This window comes from Euprymna scolopes, chromosome 13, assembly GCF_053919585.1.
Source record: "Euprymna scolopes isolate OS-2025 chromosome 13, ASM5391958v1, whole genome shotgun sequence".
Classification (NCBI taxonomy): Eukaryota; Metazoa; Mollusca; class Cephalopoda; order Sepiida; family Sepiolidae; genus Euprymna; species Euprymna scolopes.
In genome coordinates, this window is record NC_136494.1 from 143,397,841 (window position 1) to 143,423,537 (window position 25,697).

At 33.7% G+C, this 25,697-nt stretch overlaps 1 protein-coding gene across 1 annotated transcript in view; it reads right to left on the minus strand.

Moving 5' to 3' along the window:
• Positions 1 to 25,104, minus strand: part of LOC145292211 (UDP-glucose:glycoprotein glucosyltransferase 1-like) — a 300,458-nt gene extending 275,354 nt beyond the window's left edge. The window contains exons 1-2 of the mRNA XM_080138524.1: positions 25,036 to 25,104; positions 4,889 to 5,025 (exon numbers count right to left, since the gene is read on the minus strand). Coding sequence (XP_079994650.1) covers positions 4,889 to 5,025; positions 25,036 to 25,053 — 155 coding nt within the window. The 5' untranslated portion in view covers positions 25,054 to 25,104. The remainder of the gene's footprint in view (positions 1 to 4,888; positions 5,026 to 25,035) is intronic.
• Between the last annotated feature and the right edge of the window lie 593 nt (positions 25,105 to 25,697).

Below are 25,697 nucleotides of genomic sequence, written 5' to 3' on the forward strand. Positions count from 1 at the left end.
AATTTTTTTTTCTTTTCATTTTGCTGCCATTTGCCGTGAGATGTGACACACTTGTTGATACAGCAAAATATCCAATCTTGTTGACAAATATTATACAAATACAAGTCTGAATCTGAGGAGTCCTGCATGGTTTGCCGCTTTTTTGAAGAGAAGAGACTGATCACATGATTGAAACCATTATTTGTTAAGTTTAGAGAATTTAGAACACGAAACAATGTTATATAATATTTTTGGTGGTTGTTCACAAAAAATACAGAAAAACTTTTATGATGTACATACCCATGACAGAACGAAAAGATCATATTCCAAAAAGCAAGTAAATTGATCAAGTAGTATTATGTTTATAAAGCAAATCATATTTAAATGATTTTAAATTTTATTAAGGCTGACTATGCAAGTTTGAATTATTGTGGAGTTACCTACCTCTTTAAAGTAGTGACATCCTTTTGCTACGTAATAACATTTGATTTTTTTAGTTAAAAATAAAACTACTTTATGTCAAAAGTACATACATCATATAAATTATTTTTATTTTCAGTTTTTTTTAATGTAAGGGGGAATTCTAAACAAGAATAATTTTTATTAAACGAACAAAATTTTGAACAAGTGCAGCATGCATGTTCCCCCATGAGTGCAAAGTGAACGAGGCATCAAATAAATAAGTTCAGCATTGAACCCCCTCCCCTCGTTTAGCCCCAAAAGTTCCCAGCAGACGTCAAATCCTGGTGAAAATTAACAAATAGTGCAGTTTTAGGCCTTAACATATCTAAATCTGAGTTGTGCACCATGCAAAAAAAGAAATGACTAAGTCCATCATTTGCTCCACCCCTTTAGCCCCAAAAGTCCCCAAGGCCTTAACATATTTAAATTTGAGTTCAGCACCATGCAAAACTGCTAAATAGACATATACAGAAAATTTGGGACAAATATGGTAAAATAGTCCCAAAAATGGAGTGTTTTTATTAGCCCTTAAAGAACCTCTGAGGCGCACCCAACAGTTATCTCGCAAAGTATAGAGAAACAAAATTATATAGAAATCAGTTAGTTAAAACTTTTCAGAAAGTTTTATAAAAATCCAAAGTATCAATTTTTTTTAATAAACACAAAAGTGTCAATTTTAGCCATTTTAACTAGAAAAGCACGCCAGAGGGGGGGGGGGGGCAATGTTTTCTCGGAAAATCTGTTCTGTTACTTTTTTAGAGGTCCACCCTCCTTTTGTCGGGGGGGACCAAAAATATTGTTTTATAAAATGAATAAAATGTTCAAATATTTATTAAATGAATAAATTTATGAAAAAAATATTTTTTTGTTTAATGAATAAAATTTTTTTATTAAATGAATAAAATTAAATAAAAAAATTATTAAAAATACTTTTAAATGATTAAAATTATTAAAACATTTTTTATTAAATGAAATTAAAAATGATTGTTAAAGAATAAAATTATTTTTCATTAAATGAAAAAAGTATTATTAAAAAATATTTTTCATTAAATGAATAAAATCAAAAAATATTTTTTATCAAATGATTAAAATTATAAAAATATTTTTATTTAAGGAGTAAAATTATAAACAAATATTTTTTTATTGAATGAATAAAATTATAAACAATATTTTTCATTAAATGAATAAAATTCTTAAAAAATATTTTTCATCAAATGATTAAACTTATTAAAAATATTTTCATGAAATGAATAAAATTATTAATATTTTTATTAAATGATTAAAATTATTAAAAAATATTTTTTATTGAAACTTTAATTATTAAAAAATAATTTTTTATTTAATGAGTAAAATTATAAACAAATATTTTTTATTGAATGAATAAAATATTAAAAATATTTTTATGAAATGAATAAAAGTATTAAAAAATATTTTTTATTGAATAAATAAAATTATTAGAAAATATTTTTGTTGAATAAATTCAATTAAAAAATGAATAAAATTATTAAAAAATATTTTTTATTTAATGAGTAAAATTATTTATATTTTTTTCTAAGACTTTTAAGAATATTTTTTCTTCAAAGAAGTTTTTTTATTTGCTGATATTAACTGAAGTGTGGCCCACTTTTGGATAGCACAAAATATATGTCTAATCTGAGAAATATTGAGTAAAGTCCAAATCCAATGTTTCATTTCTGCGCTACTACATGCTGGCATGTGTTGGACAACTATTAGAAACTAACTTCCAACTTAACCTCTTTCCAGGTCTTTATTTACTCGGCTTTCTCTCAAATCAATCCTTATCATTATCTCAGGTTTCTTCGACTTTCTCCTACTGACTGCTATCTCAACTGTTCTACATAAGAACATTCATTCATTTAACATGAGCTCATAATCAAAGTCCCCTATTTTACACAAATCTCCATTTACTGTTCAGATTTAATCTTTCTCCGATCCAAACCTAAGACTCGCATTCATCTGCATGTAACAATAAGCAATAAAAAATATAACAAATTTAGACAGTTTCTTGCAGTTCATTTTTTATTTATGCTACCCAGCTAATTCAGCACGTTAGCTAACAGTAATATGTTTTGGAAATGTACATATACTCTGTGAAATGCATAAGGTTACTTGAATACACCAACTTCACCTGTCATCTGACCAGAAAGAACGTAGCTGATTGGTTTATTCTTTCATGCAATATTTTTTTTTTTTATCGTTTCACCCCAAACAAAGCACTGGGCCACACAATCGTGACAGGCTACTATTTGGACCAGATTTGCAGGGATACTATTTATGGAGTTGGGCAGCGAGATGTCTGTTCACATTACATTTGAATTTCTGCATGTCAGTACAGTCAGGGAAGCAAGGAGCCGGGAGGAAATTCCAAAGTGCAACACTCTGAAGGAAAAAGCTATTAGAGTAGAAGACTTTATGGCATCTAGGGATCTCTACAGTCTAAGGGTGGGATTTTGCTGCTTGTTGGGTTTATCAAGGGTATTGTCATTGAGGGGGTATGAGTGCTTGAAAATACTTGTAAAACAAGCACAAAGATGCCATGTTTTGGTGATGGGACAGAGGTTGGAGTTTAGTTGATAGTTCAGGATCTATTAGGTTGACAACTCTTTTTTAACCTTGTCTAGTGGCAGATATGGCAGCAATACTCCAGCCCAGATGTGGCAACAATACTCCTTGCATGGACAAACTGTGGCCTTGTAGAGATACAGGATACTCTCAGGGGTGAGTAATCTTTTAGAACGGTAGAGAGAGCCCACCTTCCTTGCATAGAAGGGATTTGTAGTTAAATTTCAATTGGAATTTGGTAAGGAGTATTTGATATGAGGGTCTGCAGGATAGGGTTTTAAATCCTTCATGCACCTAAGTCAGAGGCAGCTACTCATAGCTTAAGAAAATGGATTCATGGTTAAGTTAATGAGGTATTCGAGATGTTCCAGTTTCCAGTTCAAAAGAAAACAAAGCAAAAAGTCGACAACATACAACAACTGTTACCTTTCCGCCTTATCTTTTTCACATATCAACGTGGCAGCTGGTGTAAATGTAAGCAATGAGTAAATCAATATCACTAATCGTTTGAATCAAAGCCAGATCAAAAATCAATGCAAAATGACAAAAAATAACGACGCTTCTCTATTGTGATTAACACTTATAGTTGACGCAGCAATTCTGTCATCAAATGCACCGACTGAATGATTGTATTTTAGATATTAATTATGGGAGGTTTTGTGTTTCTGTCAGGATTTAAGTTTGTAATAACATTTTTGTATCATTGCTTTACTCACAGCTCTGTAAAATGTTATGGGCAATAATAAAGCTTCTTTCTTAGAACTGTATGCCTGTAGAACTGTTCTGCTTCACTGCTTTCCAGCCAACTACAATATGATTGTCTTTAAATCCAACGTGAACAAGTTCTTGATGAGTCATCCCCTAAAGTAATCCAATTTACCACTATTAACGATGATGATATTGTCCCATTGACTACTACTACTGTACACTCATTAACCTTTATCCTCGAGTGGCCATCAGGTCTTTATAAGTAGTGACTCCTTTGTAAAAGAAAAAGAAAAGGCTATATTTGTAAGACATTTAGAAAAACGAGTGAAATTATTTCAAACCAGAAAAACAAATGAAATTGAATCAGCTACAAAATTAGCAAAAAAAGTTGTTTATATATATGTGTAGTCCTTATATAACATTTTATCTGCGATAAAAAATAACAAACATTGTAAACCAACTTGTTTTCAATTTAGTCAAATCGCTTTTATTTTTTTTTGTTCGATGAAAGTCTGAGATTTTCTGGCAGTCTGCAATCACAGTCTCCAGACTTGAGGATCGATTCCACTCAAAATTTTATTGTCTAAGATTGTGGTTGATAGTTTGCATCCAGGTTTTTTTGGGATCATCCAAATTTTCTCTAGCCTTCCACCTTAAAATCTCTGCAAATTCTTATTCAACAGTCACTTGTCTTACTATGGTTAAACTAACATAGCCAACCAGAATAAATATATAGATATATATATATCTATAAAAGTGAAAATGTCTGTGTCTGTCTATCTGTGTAGATTTCCCTACACAATAACTCAGTCGGTCGGTTGAATCACCCTTTAAAATAATCAAATTCAACTCAATTCCACTACTAACAATTTCTAGTATGCTGTTGTCTCACTAACTACCTTATGTTAATTAAGCCTTATCCTCGAGTGGCCTTCAGATCTTGATAAGTGGTGACTCTTATAAAAAAAAAAAAATTAAACTTTAACAAATTTTAGATTGATCCGTCAACTTTTTCTGGATTTTTATTGAAGTGCATTTCCTTGATTATTTGAATGTTAAATGCCACATGCAAAGCGAACAGACCAAGTAGATCACCGTTCTGTAGATTGTTTTGTGTTAAAGAAAAACAAAAATCAAAATGAGTTAAAGATTTTACCTGGCTTCCAAAAACAAAGGCGTAGAATTCCATTTAGCATTCAAGTTCACCTGAACAACATTCGATTTACTGTCAACATGGCTGACGAGTAATAATAAAATGGTTGTTATTCCAAGGCTGGCAGCACAAAGGATAGTCTGGAAGATGAAGACAAAAATAATAAATTTCTGAAGTTTTTAGATGAGGATCGATTATTCGGATTCTTTGAATTTTTTTTAACTACTGTTCTCATCTTGAGTTTTATTTTCACGTTTTAGTTGATGTAATCTTCAACCTTCTTCAGGTGTATCTTGTTGAATTTGGAAATTTTTTTGTTTAACTCTGGAATCAGTACAGAATATCAGATGTCATTCTTTAATTTATAGGGGTAGGATGTTCTCATTCTATCAGTCATAAGTAATTCAAAATTGTATTTTGAGTGTCGCAAGAACCCATGCATAATAGATAGAGTACTTGGTAAAATTAAGTTGTAAAAAGTTACATTTCTAGAGGTTGAAAGTTCAATCCTGAATAACAAGCCCAATTCCTAAAAATCCTTCCTTAACCTACAACTAACCTTGTTATAGTGATAACCCCTAAAAACTTCTTTAATTATTACTAACCCTAAGTTCAAATAGCAAGTATGTAAAATAAAAACCATTGTAAAAGTAAACATAATTAAAAAGAAAGAAACAACTCCTCAATTGAGTAGAATGTATCTCTCCTCATAAAAAATCAACTGCTAGAATGACTTGAAAATTATGGATCATTTCATATTAAATTCATATGTAAAACTGATCTCTCACTTTTAATTCTAAAATTGACATGCTTTCTCAATGCGTGAAAATCAAAATGAAAGTGAATCAACTAGGACTCATGTCTCAGCATTGCCAAGGAAAATTGAGGAACCAACAAAAACTCCTGGCTTCACTGAACCTCATTTAAATATTATGAAAAAGTTAAACATTAATTACATAAATACTTTTAGAATTTGTTTTGTTTAAATTAGAAATTTATCAATGATAATAGTCTACTAGATTCTGTTCATGTAATTTTCTAACAAAACATTATTGCTTTCATTTTTAAGAACATTAATATTAGTAGTAGTCGTAGCAGCAGCATATTTCTAAAACAACAAAAAAAACCCATGTATGGAACTTTGTTGCCACTTATAAGCCAGTACATCAACCACTAGTTTCTTTCTATTGGACAGAGTTAAAAAAAAATTAAAAAAATTAAAAAAATAGAGCCTCCAATCTAATAGGTCATGCAGTGTCAACCCATCACTACAGTGTTGCATCCCTATGCATGTTTTACAAATATTTTAATAGAATGTGCTCAGACAACTTGTAGCACTAGTGTCTCTTCACTAACTTAACAAGCAGCAAAATCCAATGCTTTTACAGGAAAGTTTCCCACCCCCATGCTAAAGTTCCCCACTCCCATGCTAAGGAGAACCTTTTACACTGAAAGTTTCTTCCCTCAAACTGTTTGACTTTGGAATTTCATCAGCCATTTCTTGCTTCCTTGACTGTATTAACACACAGAAATTTAAATGTAATGTAAATAGACATCTCGCTGCTCAACTCCCTACTTAGAGTGTCTTGATAGGCATGGTCCTTAATTCACAGTAGCCCTTGAAGGTCACCTAATAAAACAATGCATACATAAAAAAAAAAATATTTTGGGATCGGTGGAAGTTCAAAATCATAACATCCGTCTTTGCAAGCAGTGACATTGTTGCTAAGTGAGAAAGCAAACGTTTATGGTAAAAAGTCAAATTCTCTGTAATAATGAGCAGCTAAGTTAAATAATCTGTACTTAGTGCTGCTATGGCTAGAATTTTTCCAGGCAGTTAACATAAAATGCTGGAAAGTGACCAATGAAAGTTTGGAGATTTTCGCAAATGCTGGTCATTTTTTTCAATGAAAAAAATATTTCTATTACAAAGATAATTCAATAACAATTTAATTAAAAAATGAAAACAATATTTCTTTTTGTTGTTAGGAAGAAAATACAAGGAATAAGTATTGGACATTTTTTATGAAACTTTAACAAAATTCAAATTTAAAAAAGAAAAACACTCATTGCAAGGCAAGTTTCATGGATTTTTATTTTATGAATAAAAAACAACTGAAAGCAAACAAAATGTTTTTGATTTATTTATGATTCTTTTGTTCAAATCAAGATATTAAATTTTGTTTTTATAATAAACCACTGATAGCAAATAATGGTTTCCTTAAATGATGTTGCAAGTTCATTGGTTCCGTACTATTTGACTTGCTACGTAAACTGCATGGAAAATTCACACGAGAGTGCAGTTGTTATTCTGCATATCAAATAATCATTGAAACTTATTCTTTATATCTGTTTAGGTTTCTCCTTTTCACTTTTGTTCTCGCACGCATACTAAGGCCATGAGAATCACACACAGAATATATTTTAAGCTGTCTAAGTATTATTGTAAAACAAATTAGGTGTCATTATTATCTTTTCTACATTCAAGAAATGTAAAAATCTTATACAATCAGCTTTGTGAAAAACAAGTGCAAAGCAAAAGTTTATCATACAAATTTTCTGGTGCAAAGATGATGAATAGATACGGTAGAAATTAGACAGAGAGTGAAAATCGTTACATCTTCCATTGAAAATGTGTAAATAAAAAGAATTAGAGTTGGACAAAATCTTGAAATCGATAAATTTGACTGAAAATGTTTTCTTGTTCATGACATGCAACAAGAGTAAAAAATGTTTTGTTTATGAAGCTATACTGGTCAATCAAATAAGGGATAACCTCACTTTTTTTTATATATATAGTGTCTAAAGAAAAAAAAATGTAAGAACTGTACTCACACTTCGAATAACGTTAAAATTTTTAATCATGAACATAGAGTGAAAGAGAATAGCTTCGAATATTGAAGACAAATATAATTGAAAAATCATTTTCACAAACGTTCAAATTGGTGTTCATTATTGTTCACACAATGCTGATAACAGTCAAAGTGTACATCTCTTTTTTAGATACCTCGCATATAAAGAAGAATTGTGACAACGAAGGTGGGGTGAGCGGTGTTGCCTAATAATTTAAAAAAAAAAAAATGGTGCATGCTGGGCGTGAACTAACATAACTGAAGTTAGTCACCGAACACATTTATTGATGAGCCCACGAGAACACAGATGCTAATTTAGCTATTTAAAACGAAAAACATATTGACAATTCGAGCATGCACGGTTTGCAAATTGTGTCAAAAGTAAGGTTTTTATCTGACCCCACCTTCAAAAAAAAAATTTTATCCAGCTTTTCAATATTTTTGGAGATCACATTTTCTAACAATGCCACATTGGTGCCTATAGGATACAGATGACAAAAGCTTTTAGTGGACGTACAAACACATATATATATATTTGAGATTTATTTATTAGACTAGCATGGATAATCTGCATTGCCCGGGTGGACATTGCTGCTATACTATATATATTGAGCACTTTTATCACACAAAACAGAATCCCCCTCTCCCCCCACAAAAAAAAAAAAACCAACAACCTTCCTACTAGATATTTTGGCAGAAGGGATATGAAGAGAAGTACTTTTTGTTGCCCGTATGTTGAACCCCCTCCCTAAAAAAAGATATAAATGAATGAAAACAACTTTTCTTTCAATCAAAATAACAGCAAATGCCCGTGTGACTGCAAAAAAAAGTAGCCACAGTAGGCAGACTCAGACCTGAAACGCGAAGGAGAGGAAGAAGGAAAAAAGTTACTGGCAAACACTTTGGCCACAGGACCACGATTGTTTAGGACGTCATGAGGTTGAAAATAAGGTTTATGAACATATTTTTAGTGAATTATGCATGTGTGACTTGCGAAAATGGACCCAAAAGTCGTCCAGTTAACTACCACAGAATTAATCTTTTTTTTCTATTTTTCACATATTATGTGTCAGAAGGATTGCTCTTTCAGATGGTAGCGGTTTTGATCTGGTCCAATGTGACTGATGAAAGGTTTTAGTAGACATACAAACATACTCACACACACACACTTTTCCTTTATATAATAGACTAGATTGGATGCCGGTGTTGCCTGGGTGTTTGGGGGTGTGTGTTGAGCAAAAATATAAAAAAAAGTGGTAGTAGGCAGGCAGGCTCAAACCTGTACCGCAAAGGTGGAAAAGAATGTGAAAAAAAAACGTGACATCTTTTCCGTTGCGTCCATCGCCAAACCAGAAGTGACGAAGGTTTAAATTAAGGCTAGTCAATCGAAAAGAGGGGATGACTTTTGAATATATTGGTGAAAAAAGCGACCCATCCTTGTAGAAAAGTGCCCAGTTGAGGGTGAAGAAATTAATGTTTTTAGTCAATTTTTCGATATTTGTCGGCTGAACAGTCAAGCTTCAAAACAATACCGATCTCATGAAAATCCATCGCCCCTGTCGAAAGTTTTAGGCAGACATACAAACATACATATATTTAAACAGACATGTGAGATTTATATCATAGAAGACTAGCATGGATACTCGGAATTGCCCGGGTGGAGATGAAGTTTGGTTTGGGCACTACTGCTATACTAAGAATATCAAGCAATCCCCAGAAAATAACGGAAGAAGAAGGTGACAAATTTCTCACCAGCCCGCGCACTGGACCCCCCACCCACCCACCCACCAAATAAATGAATCAAAATAACTTTTCTTTTAATCAAAATAGCGAGTGCCTGTAAAAAGAAAAAAAAAAAAAAATTAGCTGCTGTAGGCAAGCTTGAACCTGTAACGTGAAAGAGGGAAAGGAAGTGAAAAAAGCAAACACGCCGCAGCCTTTGAAATAACGTCCTTTATACGATAGATTTTATTTCAATTTAGTTTCGCTTTTATACACAAAACACCAACAAACATGCGGCAGAACGGAATAGAACGAATTTTATAAAAGTCAATCAAAATAAATGTAGACACGACATCCCTTCACAAATTGTAGATATTATGATCTAGGAATGATATAAAAAGTTCTAAGAAATAGTAATTCCCCCGAACCCCCCTACCCGAAAAAAGCCTTTTCTGTACATAGAAAAAAGTGCATGGCTGTTTTGTCTTTTATATATATACTAGGGGGGGGTGTACCCGGCGATGCCCGGGTGTCTTGAGGTAAATCAAAACTCTGGGGGGGGGGTTAAATAATAATAAAAAAATGTTTTGGTAGGTGAGTATGAGAATCGAACCCGTACCCTTGAGTTGGAAATTAATGTGTGGAAAAAAAAAAAAGTGCGATGTTACCATTGGGCCACCGCGACATACAGCGTATACGCGTTTGAATTTATCTAACTATAACTATAAAAACAGGCGTGCGTAATAAAAGTTAACTTTGCTGCTTCCATTTGACCTAATTAAGAAGGTCAAATAGTCACGCAGCGTAAGCGTCTGTTCCCGGTGCATTGCCGCGAACACGTCCGTTTGAGTTTAGTTTCATTTTATTTATACTAAAAAGCCCAATCAACACACGAGAAGCCAAAATAACAATAATTTTGTAAAAATCGACGTAAATAAATCTATAAGCTACGCGCTTTCCTAATTCCTAGATATTATGATATAGGACCTATATACACAGTTTTAAGTGATAGTAACGACCCCGGGAGCGCGTGCGAAAGAAGCCTTTTGAAGACATACACGAAATGATCACACACATTTTGCCTTTTATATATATATAGACTAGTGAAGGTACATGGCATTGCCTGGGTGTGGAGAGGTGTAAAAAAAAAAAAAAAAGTGGCAGCAGGCAGGCTCAAACCCATAACACAAAAGAGGAAAAGTGAAAAGAACCTAATGTCTTAGCTGATGCGTCCATCGCAAAATCGGAAGTCACAAGCGTTCGTATTAGGGGTAGTCAATTCAGCGGAGACGATGTCAAAAACAAAAAAAACGACCCCTCCTTGTAGAAAACTGCCCAGTTGAAGGTGAAGGAAATTATGTTTTTGGCCAATTTTTCAATATTTGTTGTCAGAGATTGAGTTTAAAAACGATATCAATTTTATCACATTCCGACGCGTCTGTCTAAAGTTTTTGCGAGACACACTCACATTTTACCTTTTATATATTAGGCTAGCGGGGGGTGCCCGGCATTGTCCATGTGTTTGTCGGTGTAAAAAAAAAAAAAAGTTTGGGTAGGGAGGTAGACTCGAACCCGAAGCCTTGAGGTGGAGGTGGAAAAGAAAAGAAAAGAAAGAAAAGTTGGCATCTTACCTGTTTGGCTACGATGGGCGAAGAATGAAAAACGTTTTAATTTAACAATTAAAAACTTAATGGAACAGGTGCGTGAATTTAATGAGGTCAAACATCACACGATAGAGGGAATGAAATCCCGCACTTAACATTTACTGCGAGGCAGTTTTTTTGTTTTTGTTTCCACAATTTTAGCTGCACGGTTGCCCAAGACGTTGGGGAAACCAGCTCCCCATAAAAAGGGGAGTAGCAATAGTCTGATATAAGGGGCTTTCCCATCTTGATCAAACTTCATTGCATTTGTGGACGTCCCTAGCACAAGTGCCAGGGATTGTGTTTATGTTACGGCTTCAGTTTCACTTTTTTTATACTGAAAAACCAAAGAAGCACACGTAGACCAAGAAATATTGCGAGAATAGTGTGTAAAAATCATTGAAATAAAAGATAGACATGACCTCCCTTCATAAATCATAGATATTATAATTTAGGCAGTATATAAAAAGTTTTAACAATGAGTGACCCCACCAAGTGCCCCCATGAAAAAAGCCTTTGTCGGACATACACAAAAAATGCACAAACACACACTAACACACATTTTGCCTTTTATATATATAGACTAGCGGGGATACCCAGTGTTGCCCGGGTGTTTGTAAGTGTGCGTGTTGGGGGTGGGGGAGGGCGGGTAAAGCAGAACAAAATGGAAACTTAACCCTGTTTAAATGTAAAAAACAATGTTAAACTTAAAAAAATAAAACCAAAAACAGCGATTTTAAAAATGAAAAAAAAATCTTTTGTAGGTGTAAAAGAAAAAAAAGAGGGGGGCAGGTAGGCTCGAACCCAGAGCCTTGACACCCATAGGCTGACAACATACACCTGCGTTATGGTGACTGAAGCAATGTAAGGCATTAAATGTAGCGATAAAAAAGTGAATGAGTTAAAATTGAGGTTAAACATCACACTATTCCGCAGTTAAATAGTTTTTCAGTGAGTGTTTATTGAGGACAAATCCACACTTAATTTTACTGTGTGATAGTTCTTTTGAGTTTGTTTGTTTTTACCTAACTTTGTTTGGTTTTGTCTCCCCAAGGTGTTGGAGAAAACCAGCTCCCCCGTTTATTAGGGGAGTGTCTAAATGAAAGCAATTGTCTGATGACGGTGAAAACCGACATTGACCAAACGTCTATTGCTTACAAAACTCTTGTGCGGGTTTTCCTTCTATATATGTAGATTACTTGTTTTTTCTATTATTCCAGTGTTTTGTGTTTTGCATTATTGTATTATGTGTTGTTATAAAGTTTTGGTAGAGTAACAAGACTTTGTTGATATGGCCATATTGAAAGAATGGATTGGAATTCTTGAGTAAATGTAGAACAGTTGGAGTAGCAGAGTCAGTACACAGAGGAAGGTTAAGGAAAAAATAAGAGGAAGTGATAAAAATAGACAAGAAAAAGAAGGGTAAATAAAAATCTGGCCAGAGATAATTTAGTTTGGAAGCCAATACTATTCGCCAGCATGTGAAACAATGTTAGAAGTGAATATGATGATGTCTGTAGAGACAGAAAGAGGACTTCATTCGTAACTGGTTAGAACTTTAATTCCACAAGGATCTAAAAGAAATGTAAGTTTTGTTTGAAATAGATTAACATTTATACTTTGAATCGCCTCCACCCTCTTTCTCAGAATATGAATATGAATATCAAAGAATCTCAAATGAACTTTTAAAGATTGTATCAATTCTTTTAGTCAAATTCCAACATTAACTTGAACCAAGATCAGATTTCCTCCCTCAGATCTGAATCACGCCACCAAAAAACATTTAAAAAAATGTTTATTCAACAACGTTATTTGGGTATACAAAGTGAAATATTTAAAGAATTATTTTAAACTTAATATCAATTTGTTTTTTTTTCTAATTCTCAACAGAATTTATGGGTTTTCTTTTCCCTTCTTTTGTTTCAGCTAAAAGCAAAAATTCTTGAGTCAAATTTAGGCACAAAAGAAATAGAATAGAAAAAAAAAGTTTTTTTCTATTTTTTTTTTAAATCAAATTTCTTTGAGGTTTGACTAAACAAGTAATGAAGTCATTTTCATATTCAAACTATTTTACAACAATTGCCAGCAAAGGCAGATGCTTGTATTAAATGGAGACGAAATGTTGAGTTTACACGCTTTATATTTGGTTGCATGCGATCTTTCATTCTGATTAAAAGGGTTTGTAGATTAAATGAATCCGAACTACAATAAATGCATAGAAACAAACATGATTCTTAAAAATGATTAAAAGAAATTGTTGTTGTTCCTACTTGCCTCCCCACCAGGGTAGAATTAGACACAGTCAGTTTTTAATGTGGGGAAAAATTCAGCTCCCTAAAAAGGGACACTGGATTGGAATAAAAGTAAAGATTGTCTCAATCAAGAAAGATTTCTCCTCCACTGATTGAGGACAGAAAAGATATTAGACTGTGAGCCTAGCCAAAAGGTCGATATTTATCTCTCTCCCATCGCCAGAGGATGTGACACAAGGTTGGAAGGTGAAAAATGAGTTAGTACTTCTCTTGGAGCACTTCAGCCCCGGAAAAATAAGCTTAAGTATTCCTGTTGACATTCCCCAGTTATGCGGTAAACTTGCTCCTCCCAAAAGTTGGGATTGAGAGGCAAGGCCTGGGAGGGTGGACCTCCTAGGACTACACAGAATATTTTGCATCAGTTTAACAGCAAAAAGGCCACTGAAATGGCCTAGTTTCTGTCATACTGACTGCCAAGATTGAAACCTCGACTAACGTTAACTGCAAAGTTAACGGATCCTAGCCAAAAAGCAAAGCACTGGAAGATCATTGTTGTTGAAGCTTAAGAGGAGGGAAACGTTGTGTAACAAATTTCATAGAGTCATTTCTACAAAAAAATCTTTTTTTTTCTTCAATAAATTAATTCAATAAACTAATAATTAAAAATGGATCAGGGTACTACTTGTATGTAGACTCTCACGAGACAGTGAAGGCGGCCTACAGAAAGTCAAATATCGGTCAGCCTTTAACTTAATATTTGAGAGAACAGATCGAACCTAGAATAAACACCGCTTTCAGCAAAGATCCGTTATTGCGACAAAGAGATGTATGGAAATTAACAATGGTCAGCAAGAGTTGAGGACATGCATTGCATGGAGAGAAATTATATAAGAATGATAACGATGGATGTGTTAAAATTTTCAAGTGTAAATTGTTTGGTTTGGTTTGTTTTTTTTAGCTAGTCTTTCATAATATCTATATTTCATTAATATTAGCAGCAGTAGCCGAAAAAAGCACATATGCAAATTAAGAAGTGTACGTGAGCTGCTGTGACAAGAAAAAGAAAAAAGTACATATGGTCGGGAGAAAAAAAAGTGTGGTTGAAAAAAGATGGACGTGTAAAGTCGAAGATAAGAAATGGCCATCTACAGCCGATGTATAATGGAGCTGAAAGAAAAACGTTGCCAAGTGAAATGGACATGTGGCCCTACAGTAGCAGAGATATTTAAGCTGGTGTCGAGATGAGGAGAAAGAAAAATGGTTATACACATCTTGTGTTAAAATTGAAAGAAAAGGCGAATCGGATTTATTTATTTTTTGTTTGTTCTTTCCGTCGGTGCCGGAAAACATAGTTTGAGCATAACGGGCATATTACAATACTATACAAATATTAAAACATTTTTACAAAGTTTAAGAAAAAAAGATGTTCTAAATAGCAAGCAAGAGATTGAGAAGGAGGGGAGGGGGCCTACAAGCCCCCCTCCCCTTCTCTTTCTTTCTATGGCATGCTAACATTTGTTTACATAATATAACTTCCCAGCTGTGCTATTAAAAAAGTGCTCAGCCGAAGTAGCTCCAGTTCTCTCCAAACTCTACAACAAATGCCTCAATGAATCTTGCTTTCCGAGCTGTTGGAAAACTGCTTCTGTTGTACCAGTATTCAAGAATTCTGGCGAAAGAACTGACCCATTAAATTATCGCCCTATTAGCCTCCTCCCACTTTTTGCCAAAATATTTGAGACCTTAATTAACCATGCTCTAGTCCAGCACCTTACAGATGCTAAACTTCTGACCGACCATCAATATGGATTTAGACAAGCCCGTTCCACGGCAGACATCCTCACTGTAATCTCTGAACGCATATACCATTCACTGGACAAAGCGGGAGAGGGCAGAGCGGTAGCTCTAGATATATCTAAGGCTTTTGACAGGGTATGGCATGAGGGTCTCCTCAGGAAGATTAGATCTTACGGTATCACTGGTAGAATACTTAACATAATTAAATCCTTCTTAGATAAGAGAAAAATCCAGGTTGTCCTCGACGGTCGTACGTCTAAACAATATAATATAAATGCGGGAGTGCCCCAGGGATCTATCCTTGGTCCTCTGCTGTTCCTGATATTCATAAATGACCTCCCCGACAAAACTGCCTCTGAGATGGGTATATATGCTGATGACACCACACTCTATAGCAGGCACGACAGGAAAACAAATGAACATATATCTAAAGTAATGGCAGAAACACTAGAGGATGACCTCAAATCAGTAGTGGAATGGGGACAAAAATGGATGGTAACGTTCAATGCCACCAAGACAAAACTGGTTTCATTCAATAATTACAAGAAACCTTCTCTACCACCTATAGCAATGGCCAACAACTCTTTAGCTGAGAGTACGTCTTTCAAGCTCCTTGGCCTAACGTTCACAGGAAACATGAGCTGGAACAATTACATCGAGGGCATTGCCAGGGCCGCTGCGAGGAAGGTGGGCTCTCTCTACCGTGCTAGAAAACTTCTAACACCCGAAAGTATCATGTACCTCTATAAGGCCACTATTCGCCCATGTATGGAGTATTGCTGTCACATTTGGGCCGGTGCATCGGCTACTAGTCTCTCGCTCCTTGACAGGGTTCAAAAGAGAGTCGCAAATCTGATAGGCCCTAAACTGGCATCAAAACTTCAGCCTCTGTCCCATCGTCGAAACGTTGCATCCCTCTGCCTGTTCTACAAGTATTATAATGGTGAATGCTCTGAAGAACTGCAAGCACTTGTGCCCCCACGACGTGAACACCCTCGACAGACCCGACAAGCTACACAATCCCACCCCCACACTGTAGAGATCCCTAGATGTAAAAGATCCTTCTACTCCAGTAGTTTCTTCCCCAGAACTGCTAGACTTTGGAATTCCATTCCAGGTCACTGCTTCCCCAACTGTACTGACATGCATAAGTTCAAGTGCAACGTGAACCAACATCTCGCTGCCCTAATCCCTACATAGTACCCCAGTAGATGTTTCCCTTGATAGTAGCCCCCTACATTAAAGTGGCAATGTGCCTTGTTTGGGGTGAATATGTAATAAAAAAAAAAAAAAAAAAAAACTCTAATTTTTAAATTTGTTTCTTCCAAAAATGAAAAGTTCAGAAACTTGAAAATTTCACATATTTAATATCAAAATAATTGAGACGAGTTTCTAGTAAAAACTAGTTACTAGTTTTTTGTTGTTGTTTTTTTTTTCTTGCAAACCTTATAATTTTTTTCAAGTTTTAGCTTACTCAGTCATGTTTACACTTCAACTGGTCAGAAAAGAAAACTAAAATTTTGTGGTTGTAGTCTGGGGTGTGTTCTGATTGACTGCACAATTTTAATGAACATTAATAAAGATTGGCTGCTTTCATTTTGAAAAATAAACATACGTGTAAAATGGAGTCATGAAAAAGGAATATTCATAATTCAATTTATTATTTTTTCTCATAAAAATCACCCCAGACAAGATATAAAGGCACTTTATGTAAGGAGCTAGAAAAAAAAAAATACCACTTCCTCGTTAAAAACTATTCAACAAATGTTATATGGATGAATTTCAACCCATTAAACAGAATGTCTTCATCAGAAACATCACTCATGGAATGTGAGGACTAAAAAGAAGTTACAAGGCTACCAGAAGTAAATCCACTCCCTACTCTCTATACTATAGTAAATATCATTTTAACTTGCTGCAAAAAATAATTCAATGTATAAAAGCACATACAAATTATAGAATTTGGAAAAATTATTTGATTTGATTTCTAACCATGTTTTTTTTTTTAAATTGACCCCGAAATAAGAAATTGTGATTTGAACAAATCAAGGTAAAGATTTGTTAGTTGCACAATAATCACTGATAGGCTGGAAATGCAAGTCATATATAGGTTAGTTTAGAAGTCAATTTCTAGAAGTTGTCCAACACTTACTTATGTGTAAAACATTAATATGATGAGGATGACACAACCTTACAACAAAAATCAAGAAATTAGCAGCAGCTTAGTAGCCAGACTGTTGAATAAACGAAATATGGCTGCTGCTATCGAGCCAATAATGTCATTGATTGCTAAACAGAAATCATTTTCATAATATGACTTGTACCAACATATACAGCATAATCATGTTACATACCAGTTCCCATTAGATCAACAAAGTTAAGCAACATTGAGTCTGGTCAGTAATAAAATGTGGAACCATTTTGTAATACCAGGTGCTGTATGTGCTCTGAAGCCTAGAGAGGTGTGGGTGATGTTAGGCTACGCTTGCCCAAGACACACTGCATGAAATAATGCAACAATCCTATGACGTCAGATGGTTAAGTAACTCATCCATCATTTACTACATTGAGTGCATGTTTTTCTTTAATTTTTTGTTCCAAAATAAAAGGTGCATTTTTAATTTATTGCTTGATTGGAAAAACAATGTATTTCAAATGCATTTTGCACATGACTGGTGTGTAAAGCAATCAAACTGCGAAATGGATTGCATCAATTGATGAGGCATCAAAACACTTTCGCATTCTCCACAGACAATGGAGTCTCTGTGAAAGGCTGCCTGTGAAATTATAGTGTTGTAAGGGTTGTTCAATCCCCAACAGCACTTGTCCTGACACGGCATTGCTTAAGTCCCTATATACAAGGGTAAAACTAAATACAAGGTTTGTTTTTAAAGCGAAGGATATCCAGTTCCCCCTAAAAAGTCACTCTGGATCAATCAACAAAAATAAAATTGTCCCAGTTGAGAAGGATCTCTCCTCCTCTGACAGAGGACAGAACAAATCAGGGTGAGATCAAGAATGAATGATAGGGATGGAGTAGGATGGATGTTGTATCAGAGTTTACCTTCTGGTTTAATTGCTCTACAAAGGCTTGAGAGTCTAGTTTACCCTAGTTTGTTCGCTTTTATCGCCAATCATCCCTTTTGGGGTTATTTGATGCTAAAACAATACCTATCAGAAACGATTCATTGTATACGACTAATTGAAGACAACTTGATATTTTCCCTATATATGGTGGAAAGTGGTGGGTAGTGCCTACTTGGCTGCGCCCTCAAGTACACCAACTGCATCACCTGGAATGAAGTAAAATGATTCCAACAAGGGAACCACCTTTTTTTAATTACGTAATCGTCATCAAAAATCAATTGCAATAATCTATACATCTATAGTATAACTGAGCAGGTTTTGTGTCTGTTGGATATTTATCTATACATATGTTGAACATTTATACACGCTAAAACCAATGACCCAAATGTGATGGGCATGCTTCTAACTCAACACTCCTTGGCGTACAAGAATGCATTCACCCAGAAGAAACATAAGGATGACCCTCAAGTCGTTTGTCAGTGACTTCATTTAATCATGAAGTATCTAGAAGTCATTGAAAAAAAAAAAAAAAATACTGACCTAAATGAAATCTAAATGAAAGAATGTTGCATTAAATAAAACATGATTCATGCGCATAAAAATTTTTAAAATTTTTTAAGTTGCTCAAGTGCACAAGTGATTTTAAATGAGAAAATCCTTTACGAACAAAAAGTCAAATCTTGCAAAAAAAAGTTTGGAATTTTTTTGACGAGGGATGATTGTTTATATTACTTGTTTTGATTGAACTATTCTTTCCATCTTTTCACATGTACGAAACCGCAGCCATAAAACAGAGACCAACTCCAAGAATACAAAAATATCAACGGAGCCAGTAACTTTCATTTCCAAAACGACAACCAACATGCCTGACGATGGTCAAAGGTGAAACTGACCGATACATTGCACAAATAACACTCAAGATGAGAACAATAATACGATCAAAAGAAGTAATATAAAGAAAATACAGATCTTTACGATTTCCTTTTTACAAAGTTTTATATTCTAAACGAAACTGTTAGAAACACTGGAAATATTTTCTCGTTTTTAAATGTAATCATCATCTCCCTACGAGACTGTATTAGTGTTGGGATGGTTAATTGCAATCGGAAAAATCAGAACTTTTTAGGGTATGGAAAAAAATTGTCTTTATTCTGATACCAAAAATATTCCTATTCCTTTAATTTTTTTTTTTTTTTTTTTTTTAAATCAAAATCTTCCACTGCTTATAGTAATGATAGAATATTTTTTGATTTTTAAATTACCAGTAAAGGTAAAATCTATAGATAATCCTTACAAGTGTGTTTTTACATTTAAGAAAATATCTGCACATTTAATGTGTGTTTTTATGGTAATCAGGGAAAAATAATCTTATAGTAAAATATTTAGATATTTATAAAGAATCGGAATTGGTAATTGTATCAGAATCAGGAATTTAGTACAGGGAAAATATTGAAATCATCCCATCACTACTCCGTATGTCACATTTAAATTTGCAAAAGCATTTTTATCATTAAAACTTGCACCTCGAATGAGCCGTCCACTTAAGTAATCCAATTTACCAAATTTTCACAACTAATGATTACTACGATATTGTCACATTGATTACTATTAGCCCTTATCCTCGAGTGGCCTCCAGGCCTTGATAAGTGGTGACATCTTTGTAAAAAAAAAAAAAAAAAAAAAAAAAAAAAGAAGGTACCTATTTTTGTACTAAAATATGATTTAAGTCGTTTGAAAATAATGCCGAAACTGATTTGACTCTAAATAATTTGTGACCGAAATAAGAAATAAGCAAGGATTGTGAGGTCAATAAACACCAAATTGTATTATTTTTTTGAAGTCAAAATAAAAAGTTTTTGTGGTTTAAAAGAGAAACCAAATAACATTATCAGGTTTGTCTGTAAGTGGTTCCATTGAAAAGGCTTCATCCACCAGAATTTTAGGAAAACAAATGTTTTCTGATTGAAAACTAATCGTACTAACCGGGCGTTGCTCGTGGGGAGGAAAGGCCTTTTTACTTCACTTTTGTATTTCGTTCTTTTATTTTTAAATGGCTTTCAAAAGCTAATTACAAAGGGCTCTCCCCGTGTTAAGAATAGGTTTCTAAATAACATTTCAGCACAGTCTGTCCCTAACTTTGACATCAGATAAGATTTTGCAATGTTTGAAACCAAAAAAAAAAATCAAAAAACAAAAAATCAAATCAAAGTTACATCTGCATGTTAGTGCCCATTTTTCTGGGAGTCACACTCGGCAACACCCAGCAAAAAATAGCAAACACCAGATTATAACAAGTGAGCCAAAAGAGGGACACCAATTAGCAGATGTTAAAAACTGGGAAAGAAAAAAAAAAGGAAAGAGTTTAACAGCAATAGAAAGGAAAGGCAGAGTTTCATTGCGTTTCTTCAATCAAAGAAAAAAAAAAACAAGAAAAATGAATCAATTCAGGCTGGAAATAATTTTTGAATCCGCAGAAAACATCCTCACTTTTTGTCAGGAAAACCAGCTGTTAGCAATGGAGAGGGGATGCAAAACATGTCAGTGAAAGTGTATCATGAAGAAACGAAACATAAACAATGGTTTTGGCTAGAGGTACACTAATGGTTACTGCAGACAATGGACGTCCTTGCGCCATGGAACCTTTTCTGAGAGGCTACATCTCCTGCTATCTACGATTATACATATTATATATTTGTGGGCGTTCAAAATGGCAACACACAAAAACCTATGATGAGGGTGCAATATCGGGTTGGATCACACCCACCGACTTGAAAAACTTCCTGAGGGATATTTGCCAAGACTATTTCCTTAGGAATCCCTGGCAGATCCGAGGCCCAGGGCACGCAGTGGAAGTTGACAAGTCCATTTTCAATAGAAGAAAACATATCGAGAGGGTTGTCGAACCGCTCTGGGTCTTCGGAGGGATACGACCCTGCTGAGAAGGATTTTCTTGTCATAGTCCCAGACCGTAAATCAGAAATCCTTCTTCCGTTAATTAAAAATACATACTGCCAGGGACCATGATAGTTTCCGATTGCTGGAAAGCGTACTGCAAAATAAGATCAGAAGGATACGAATATCTTACAGTTAACCACAGCCTTCATTTCGTGGACCCTACAATTAGGACTACCACAGATCATGTGGAGAGGATGTGGAAGGAGGCAAAAACAATGAAACAAAAGAGTGTGGAACCAACCGCGATCTGCTTGACAGTTATTTTAGTGAATTTCTGTGAAGACAAAAGATTTGGAAAGAATCCTTTTGTCTATCATAAAGCATTTAGCAGAAAGCTACCCGGTTCAGGAACTTCCTCCTCCTCCTCCTCCTACATTCTCTAACAACCTGAGAGTATCCTGTACCTCTACAAGGCCACCATTCTCTCATGCATAGAGTATTGTTGCCACATCTGGGCTCGTACATCTACCACTTGTCTCTCCCTCTTGGATAAAGTTAAAAAAAAGAGTTGTCAATCTAATCAGTCCCACTTTAAGCTCCAACTCCTGTCTCATCGTCGCAATGTTGCATCACTGTGCCTGTTTTCCAAATATTTTAATGGAATGTGCTCTGATGAACTTGTTTCACTTGTACCCCTCGACGTACATATCCACGACAACAAACCTGTTTAGTAATAAGATCTCACTCCTTCACTGTTGAGGTCCCTAAATGTCAGAAAGCTTTCTATTTTAATAGTTTCTTCCCTCAAACAGCTAGACTTTGGAATTCCCTTCCTGCAGCCTGCTTCCCTGGCTGTACTGATATGCAGAAGTTTAAATGTAACATAAGCAAATATTTTGTTAATCTTTCCTAGCCATGGCTCCAAATAGTAGCCCCTTACGTCCAAGTGGCGATATGTTTTGTAAGGGGTAAACATGAGTAAAAAAAAAAAAAAAAAAAAATTTTTCAGCCTGCTTTGCCATGGTCAACCGGTAGAAAATACTATCCTTAAAGAAATAGCCTATCCTCAGGAAACCACATGTTGCCCAAAAAAGTATACCCTTAACCCACAATAACTGACAATCGTAAAAAAAATCAGTTATCGGCTGCCCAAAACTTTTCTTTGAAAAAACACTTTTATTACTCCCCCCGCCCCAAAAAAAAAGAAAAACAATTATCTAAAAAGATAATAAAACAGTAAAATGTTTGTAGTGTAACCCTAGGTATATCAGAAAGTGGCCATTAAAAATGATGATCAGAAGTTTAATAATTCAACTTACTATTTTTTGAAGCTTATAACTACTTGAAAAATGTAATTCAAACCCTATTTTTTTTTTCAATTAAAGGAGCAAAGACCAAATTTTTTAAAAAATAACAGCTTTAATAGCAAATTATGCAATATTTGTTTTTTTTAAAGCGGTTTTCTTTAAAAAAATATAAAGAAAATCATATTTTGACTTGTTTATAAATATATATATAAATGCCAAAAAATCACTTAAAAAAATACTATTAAATGGGTAGTTCCATTCTTCATTGTTAAGAATTTATCCATATTTATATTTTAAATTCCATGTATTTTTTAAATAAAAGGATTTTTTTAAAGCGAGGGTCGTAGAAAATCGCATTTTCGCAACGTGTTTTGCGCAGAGCTGTAAATAGCTGCTGCTGCTAAAATGAAATTTATGAAGTACGGATTCATCCAAAGGACATAAATAATGTCTCTTTTTTATTGCGTGTGTTAACTAAAATTAGTATTTTTCATCCTCCGTAGTAAAAGGAGACAAACATTCACTTTAAGTTTTTCCCCTAGAACAAACAATCCGCTTCGATTTTTTTTTTTTTATTTAATTCTTTTAATGAAATGCACAAGTTTTTGATTGATATATTTTAATACTTCTTTATCGACTAATTTTTTTTTTTTTTTTAAATATCTAAAAAAAGAAAACATTCAATGAAATAGAAATATTTGCCGTCAGTGTTTGGTATTTACTTGACGATGTAAGCATAACATGAGTTTTCATTTAAAAAAAAAAAAGTTTTACACTGAACTTTACAGGTAATTTTCCCAAAAAACTATTTTTTTTTTTTTTTTGTTTTAAATTAGAATATTTTCTTTGATCTTTTATCTTCAATTTGTGATATATAAAACTTTGGCATATAAATTATTAAAATGTTAATAGACATTTCAAATTAGGGGGGGGGTAACAAAAAAAACAAAAACGTTTGTCTAAAATATTATATTCAGTCTATTGGAAAGAGCATAAAATTTCACATTGACCATGAAAATATCATAAAAATTGAACCCATAGAAAAATGTTTATAGATTTTTAAAGTTTAAAAATTGAAAAATATTTAACTTGTAAAATTTTATTGATTTTATTACGTAAAAAAAAAAAATGGCTGCATGAAGGCACGCCAGCAAACACTGTTTTTTTTTAAATAAAAAATATTTCTAATATTTTTTAAACAACTTTAATAGTTTATTTTGGGAGTATATTCCATACAGAAAATAAACAACCTACTTTAAAAAGAGAAATTACGAGTTTTTTTATATTTTATTCGCAGTTTTCTGTTAGGGGTGTCAAAAATTCCTCCAAATTTCTGATACACCTAACCCGGATATAAGAAAGATGTTCTCTGGTCCCAAATTAGAGTCTGTGTTAATGTAACTCGAATATAAGAACCCCAGATATAAGAGAGCTACCGGGACAGAAGTCTCTTATAACCGGGTTGCACTGTAATTGTAACGGTAGGTTAGGTTACTGTTTCCTTTTTATATTTGCGTTCGCTCGTTATAATCCGGCGTTTTCCGTTTTTCGCCAGGCGTTGTCGAGTGCGAATCACGGAAAAACGGGCACTAAAGTGAAAGTGCATAAGGATGTCAGAATACATTGCGATGTTATAATACACCCCATTCTCCCGTTATTTACATCATTCCGCTCCTCTCGCCGCTTCTATTCATCTGCCCTTATTTACATTTTTCGTTCTTTTTCCATCTGAATTCATGCGCAGGTTTATATTTAAAATTCGACTGAAAACGAATTACAGAATATAATTTTTTTATCTGTCACGGAACGACGATGCCATATTCCAAAAAGCACAAATTGATCATGTGTTTTTTTTTTCTTTTTTAACTAAGAAAATCAAATTTTATGACGAGCGAGCTGAAAGTCCCCATCTTGCATTGCTGTAGTACGATTTCAAATTCAAGAGCGACAACTCAGTCCCACTGAAATTTTGTTTCTATTTAAAAACTAATTTTTTCATTTCTTGTTTAAAGCAAAACTACTTGATCAGCACTTTACGTGATTTTTGGAATATAACACCTTCGTTTCATGACGAGTACGTACAGCATAGTTTTTCTGCAGCTTTTCTTTTAAAATTAAGTCGAATTCTAAATAAGAACTCCTGTGTGGTGTGCACGATGACAAGCAAGTTGTTTTTATATTGTCAAAAGTACGTATAGAAAAAGAAAATGCAATGCTTCAATTAGATTTTTTTATAATGAATTAAAAATAATAACATTAGTTCTAATTTTTTTTTTCTTTAAAGATATATAAGACCTACCAACAAATTAAGTAAACAGACATTTAAAAAAAAATAATTCAAATATTTATTTCTTTAAATTGTCCACGTCTTTCGCCGGCTTTTTCTTTTGTCATTTTAAACGTTCTGGTTTGTTTACAGTGACAGAAAACGGTTATTCCCGATTCATAGGAGCCATTGTTAAACTGTTAAATAAAACCGAACATCTAAATAACATATATATCGTATAATACAGGAAGCGACACGTAAAAAACAAAATAATATAAGGTATGTATTTGGTGAAACAACGGTAGTGGCTGAAATATTGCCATACTTACCATCCTGGCGGCTGCCATGTTTTTTAAATCAGGAGAAGATGTGTGCGCTTTTCATTGGCCAAATCAAATTGGGAAACATTCAACTCAGATTTCTTTAACTTTATTAAATAATATCTAATTTAAATGTATTTAAATATTATATTCTGATTTTTTATAATATATATAACTTATTGTTTTAAAAAAATTTTTTTAATTTTTCGACCGCAGAATTTTAACAAATAAAAAGGGAGATAAATATTCACTGCCTATTTTAGCTGAACTTCAGCTTTGATTCCCTGCCTCACATAGTGTTTGCGTTACGATGGTTTCTTTTATTGTTTAAATTTTATCTTTTGCCCCCAGTGCTAAATTGTTAATAATAAATGGATAAAATCTAAACACTGTATTATTTCTAATTCACAAAAAACTAAGATTCTAATTTTACATGTAAACAGCCTGGAAAAGTTAGAGATGAATAAAACAATCAACATTTTAGACTTTAAAGTGGGAGATCACTTTCTCCAAAAATGATCACTTGTAGGACTCTGCCTGGGAAGCGCCGAGGATTAATTTATATAGTGAACTACAGCTATGATCGTGTTACATGTATTAAGGCAAAATATTCCCGACATAAAGGTTGGCGAAATAACAAAGAATTAGTGAAATAATGGTTATTAAATTAT